The following is a 5095-nucleotide window of genomic DNA, read 5'->3' as shown; positions in this document are numbered from 1 at the left end:
CGTCTCGCTGCCGTCTAGTCTCTCCGAGACGAGACCGAGACGGATAAGAGACGCGTTGCGGATGCTGTCTGGCCTCGTCTGATATGATCAACTGTTGTAGACGCTCTTGTTGCATAGAAAATTCGCACTCGATCTGGTATCCAATCTAAGTAACTTTATCCAAGTAAAGATGAATCGACCTTTGGTATTTTTACAAAACAAATCTCCATGTGTAAAACCAATGAGATAAAAAAAAAATAGAATCTCATATACAATTATACCTCCCACCTCCAATTCGAGCAAAAAAATGTTAAAATACTATCAACATTAAGGTAAATAAGTAAATTGATGTTTGTCTACTTCACCTGAAAATACAATTACACTACAATTTATTAAGGAAACAGTCTCTATAATTAAAAAGTGCAATTAGAAGCGTGCTTGGTTATTGGATACCCTAGTGAAATTATATATTCGGTCTTATCATTTCAATATTATAGAATTGCCTGATCATATGTATTAATTAAACCATACGTTGGCAAGCAATCGTAACAGATTCCAATTTGCTGATGAATTTTATGATTTGATACAACGATTATGGAGATTAGACACATTTGTTCTACCTCCAACTTACCAAAAATGATTAAAAAAATTCATCTACATTAAGAAAAGTATAAGATGCTGTCTCAACAAGCATATCAAAAGTGATGCATCATGCATCAAAATCAACCGCTTTATATTGATGCTTAGTTTTTTTCATCACCTCCATAACTTATGGTACGAATGGTGTTCGATGAATTTTTTTTATGAATTATGTTTTTCTAGTTTTAAATTTGAGATATTGACAAGTTAATTTTCCTACAATTTCGATTTTATAGAGAATTTGCACAATAAACTAGGTGGAGTACTATAATACTGATAATTTCATAATTTAATTAAAAATGTACACTATTTTTTAGCAAGGGCTTAATACCACCCCTCTCTTCAGTGATGCCCCCAGCAATGTAAAATATTTATAGAGGTGTTTTGATAATTTTATGATATATACGTATAGAATTTTTAAACAAATAATATTAATGTTGAATTAATTTGGATTTTTTAAAAGAATTTAAACCCATGGTTAGTTTTTTTTGTTATTCTCGAGGTTTATTAAATTTAATTAAAGGCACATTGCTAAAGAAACTACCAAGTTTGGTCAAGTTCTAGTCAGTTCCACAACTATAGAAAATAACCGACTATATCATAATTTCGACATTATTTTTCTCAATTGCCATATAATCTCTAATTTGAGGGAAACTATGTATGATGCGGCAAACAGAAAATTAAATACGACGTCGACAAACTTTCGGCTGCTTAAACGACGTCGTTTAATACACTTACTTAGACACGTTTTTAATTTTTACATATATACATGGCATATCAATAAATTACGACATGTATAACGCCAGAATTTTTCTCATGATGTGACAACTAAGAAAGCCAAACTAGGAGTATTTTTTTGGCAATTTGCCCTATAAGTAAATTTGAGTTCAATATAATTAAGGAAAACTTTATCGAAAAAAATTGTGAAATGTAGAACTGAGCCCCAACGTGAAATGTCTAGTTCCGTCACTGGTGTCCTCTCATCCCTTCTTAGTGGTTCCGCCACTATTCTTAGTCGTAGCCACTAGTACGATCGACAACCAAATTGCGTATAATACTTTATTTCAAATCATGTTCAAATGCAATATTCTGTTACATGGCGGTAATGAGTCGTTAGAAAGTTGAGTAAATTAAAATTCCAAAATAAAATATTTGAATAAAAAATGTGGTAATTGTTCTTTCACACAGCACTATAAATGGTGGTCGATGTGACGTCGTTTTTGAGTGGCTGAAAATGTGGAAGGATGTGTGTGCGATGGTGAGCGTGGAGCTGAGCTTGTCTGTCGTCAACATACTGCTCAAGAAGGCCATGAACGGAGGCCTGGGCCACGTCATCATCGTCCTGTACCGGCAATCCGTCGCCACCGTCTTCTTGATCCCCTTCGCCTTCTTCCGTGAAAGGTTAGATTTTACGAAGATTAGGTACATTTGAAGTGTACTTGATACGTGAATGAGAGGGCTTGTCTCTGTTTCACGTGTGAAGAAGTGCGCTTCAATAAATGAGACCGTGCCTGACCCTCGTTTTCGGTGATTAATGTTGCAGGAGTAGCTGGACCAAGCTGACTGCGAGTATGATTTGTCAAATATTTCTCTGCGCTTTGTTAGGGTAATTAAGATGATTTTGGGATTTTTTTTTTCAATTTATTTATTACTAGCAATATACTAGTTTGCCTGAATCAAATCATTTATGGAAATGTAGGTTGACACTCACTCAATATCTCTTCTTGGTGGGGCTAGATTACACATCAGCAACATTCACTTGTGCTTTCATAAACATAGTTCCAGTTGTCACATTTCTACTTGCATTGCCACTCAGGTAAATCTCTGCTTCATTCAAATGATCGCCAATACGAACGATACGATGGAATCGTACGTGTATTCATGTCATCGATGAATACGTACATATATAGTAGAGTTGATCATCGTCTTCCAAGTGATAACGATAGGGAGAATTGTTCGGTTTCTTGCATTTATATTTTGTTAGTGGAGTAGATCACTTAATTCTATAGTCATGTTTAGACAATTGAATTGGACTATATTAGAATGTTCCGATGGGAAATGAATTGCACAAATTGTTGAAGGGGGCTGGAGCTCCCCCTAGACCAGACCGGCCCTGACATCGTGTTCTTTTTTCAATGTCGTGCAGGATGGAGAGGGTCGACATAAAGAGGAGCAGTGGCAAGGCTAAGGTGGCGGGCACGGTGGTCTGCGTCCTGGGAGCATTGTTGCTCTCGCTCTACAAGGGCGAGCCAATCATCATCAACCCCCAACACGGTGTGGTGGGCGATCCCCGGGTTGTTAGGGCAAAGAAGTTCGGCCTGGGTGCAGCATTTCTTGGTGTGGGAAGTGTGGCTTGGTCGTCGTGGTTCCTTATGCAGTCGAGGATCGGGCAGTACTTCCCGCATCGTTACTCGAGCACGTTGATCATGTCATCGTTCAGCTCGTTCCAGTCCGCGTTGCTGTGCTTGATCACGGAGAGGGATTTTTCCAAGTGGATTGTTCGAGGGGGGCTAGACACTCTTACTGTTTTGTTTAGTGTGAGTGTTGATCATATTGAGTTTGATATTTATGTTAATTCAATTAATTTTTATTTACTTAATTTGGTATATTGTGTTGTTGCGTTAGGGAATTGTGGGATCAGGGCTATGTTATGTGGTGATGTCTTGGTGTGTGAAGCGGCGTGGCCCGGTTTTTACCGCCGCGTTTAGCCCTTTGATTCAGGTTTTCGCGGCCGTTTTGGATGTTTTGGTGCTGCGTGAAGAGATTTACCTTGGGAGGTAATTTTGATCTTCGTGTTTTTTTCGTCAATTTATTATTTACTCACTTGAGTAGATTTGCCAGATTTCAAGAGAAAAATTAGTAGTTTTGGACATATTGTTACGTGGTGTGCCAACCAATTACAGTTGCACGGAGAGAGAAAAAAAAGTAAGAAATTGTGATTGGCTTTTGAGAGAAAAATAAGAAATTGTGGATTCGTTGTTCATTTTTGTTGCATGTGGAGTGATAGAGCTAGAAATTTCACCCAACATTTCTGATTGCATTTGGACTTATTGTATAATTCAATTGATCAAATTGTGCAATGATTTTTGAACAGCGTTTTGGGATCGATTGTGGTAGTCGTGGGAATGTATGTTCTGCTGTGGGGGAAAAGCAAAGATGTTCGAGAAGCTCTTCCTAAAACAGTAGATGAACCACATCACCAAGAAATTGCCAATTAGTCACATTTATTTCACAATTTAGGTTGTATTTTCAACTATTTGACATATGTTAATGATAAGTTTATCTGGAAAATAATATAGGAGTAAATGTTATATCAATTGTACTGTGTAATATGCACGACACGAAATTAGATTTAGAACTATGTACAGCAAAAAGTTCTTCATTATAATGCTAAAACGAGAAAATAAATATTCAATGCAATTAAGTTATAAATTGTATAAGATCATTCAATATACCAATAGAAACGTTGAAGGTTTTAATATTAAAAGTAACAAAGGAAAGAAAAAACACGTACTCTGCCATGAATGAATTATTGTTGGGCCTTAGCTTGGCCCAAAGCAAATCATGTATTGGCCTATAGTTGTTTTCAATGTTTGCCTTTTTGTAGTTTTCGTCATTCTAAAGCTTGGGGCCCATTGCCCTCTAATATATTTTTTTGTAAGTATTTAAGACTTTTTTATATTTAATACTACTTTTTTAAAAATATTTTTATTGACTTAATAATATTTGGTGTGATAAAAATAAATTTAGTTATACATTAACTTTTTTTATATACAAATTAGAAGCTCAAACCAAAAATTAATTTGCAAAAGTCCAACAAAACCACCACACTAAGAACACAATCTAGTCAAGTTCACCGAACAAAACCTAGTGCTCACCCAAGATCAAAAGAGAAAGAAAGCACACAGACCCTTATCCAAAGCCCAAATCACAAAGCAAACAAGACTAATTATAAGAAGACCACTAAACAACAAATGAAGGCAATAAAAGGTAACCTCTTTAGTAGTCTTTGAATGTGCACTTGGTCCTATGTTTTTTTTTTTACTTGGTCCTATGTTTGTTATTAGTTCATCTTTTAATCTTTATCAACTCCTCGTACATTTGTCCTTGTACAAAAGAAAACTCTGGACTCCACCCTTTAACCCTCGAACCTAATCTCCATAACAAAAGCCTCTTCTTCTCGACCTCACAATTTGGGATAATCTTCTCAAAAGAAATTTGTTCTTAAGTCACCATATAGACATGTTGTTATATATAAGAGGGAGCTCAAAAGTTTTTTTTTTTATCAAATTTTATGAAAGAAGCGTCCATCCAGCCGAGAAAACATAAGACTGACTCTTTGAATAAACAAAGAGATAAATTCCAGCAGCCACATCAGAAATAACATAACATATTAGAACATCTACATTCGAAAATGACACGATTAGCAGTCTTCGATTCCTCTTTGTGAAATGATATACATAGGTCATCTCCAATC

At 35.9% G+C, this 5095-nt stretch overlaps 1 protein-coding gene across 2 annotated transcripts; it reads left to right on the top strand.

Annotated features, from left to right (window-relative positions):
- Positions 1-1832: 1832 nt before the first annotated feature.
- LOC121768571 (WAT1-related protein At3g30340-like) lies at positions 1833-3935 on the top strand. Of its 2 annotated transcripts, XR_006043391.1 has the most exons (7): positions 1833-2019; positions 2162-2224; positions 2318-2434; positions 2765-3155; positions 3244-3395; positions 3460-3543; positions 3713-3912. XR_006043391.1 is itself a non-coding variant. In XM_042165104.1 (6 exons), the coding sequence occupies exons 1-6, from the start codon at positions 1853-1855 to the stop codon at positions 3834-3836; spliced, it is 1014 nt and encodes a 337-aa protein (XP_042021038.1). In that variant the 5' UTR covers positions 1833-1852; the 3' UTR covers positions 3837-3935. The 2 variants fall into 2 exon arrangements, 1 of the variants encoding a protein (XP_042021038.1); XM_042165104.1 differs by lacking the exon at positions 3460-3543 and having other exon boundaries at positions 3713-3935.
- The last annotated feature ends 1160 nt before the right edge of the window (positions 3936-5095 follow it).

This window comes from Salvia splendens, chromosome 2, assembly GCF_004379255.2.
Source record: "Salvia splendens isolate huo1 chromosome 2, SspV2, whole genome shotgun sequence".
NCBI classification, from domain to species: Eukaryota; Viridiplantae; Streptophyta; class Magnoliopsida; order Lamiales; family Lamiaceae; genus Salvia; species Salvia splendens.
Note: the sequence above shows the minus strand (reverse complement) of the source record. Positions and strands in the feature narration are given on the sequence as shown.

What these genes read in the sequence shown, in the direction of transcription:
- LOC121768571 (XM_042165104.1), top strand. Translation starts at nt 1,853, where the DNA reads ATGTGGAAGGATGTGTGTGCGATGGTGAGCGTGGAGCTGAGCTTGTCT. An exon ending in TTTCTCTGCGCTTTGTTAGG is followed by an intron (nt 2,225 to 2,317) that starts GTAATTAAGATG and finishes ATGGAAATGTAG; the next exon opens with GTTGACACTCACTCAATATC. An exon ending in CTCTTACTGTTTTGTTTAGT is followed by an intron (nt 3,156 to 3,243) that starts GTGAGTGTTGAT and finishes TTGTTGCGTTAG; the next exon opens with GGAATTGTGGGATCAGGGCT.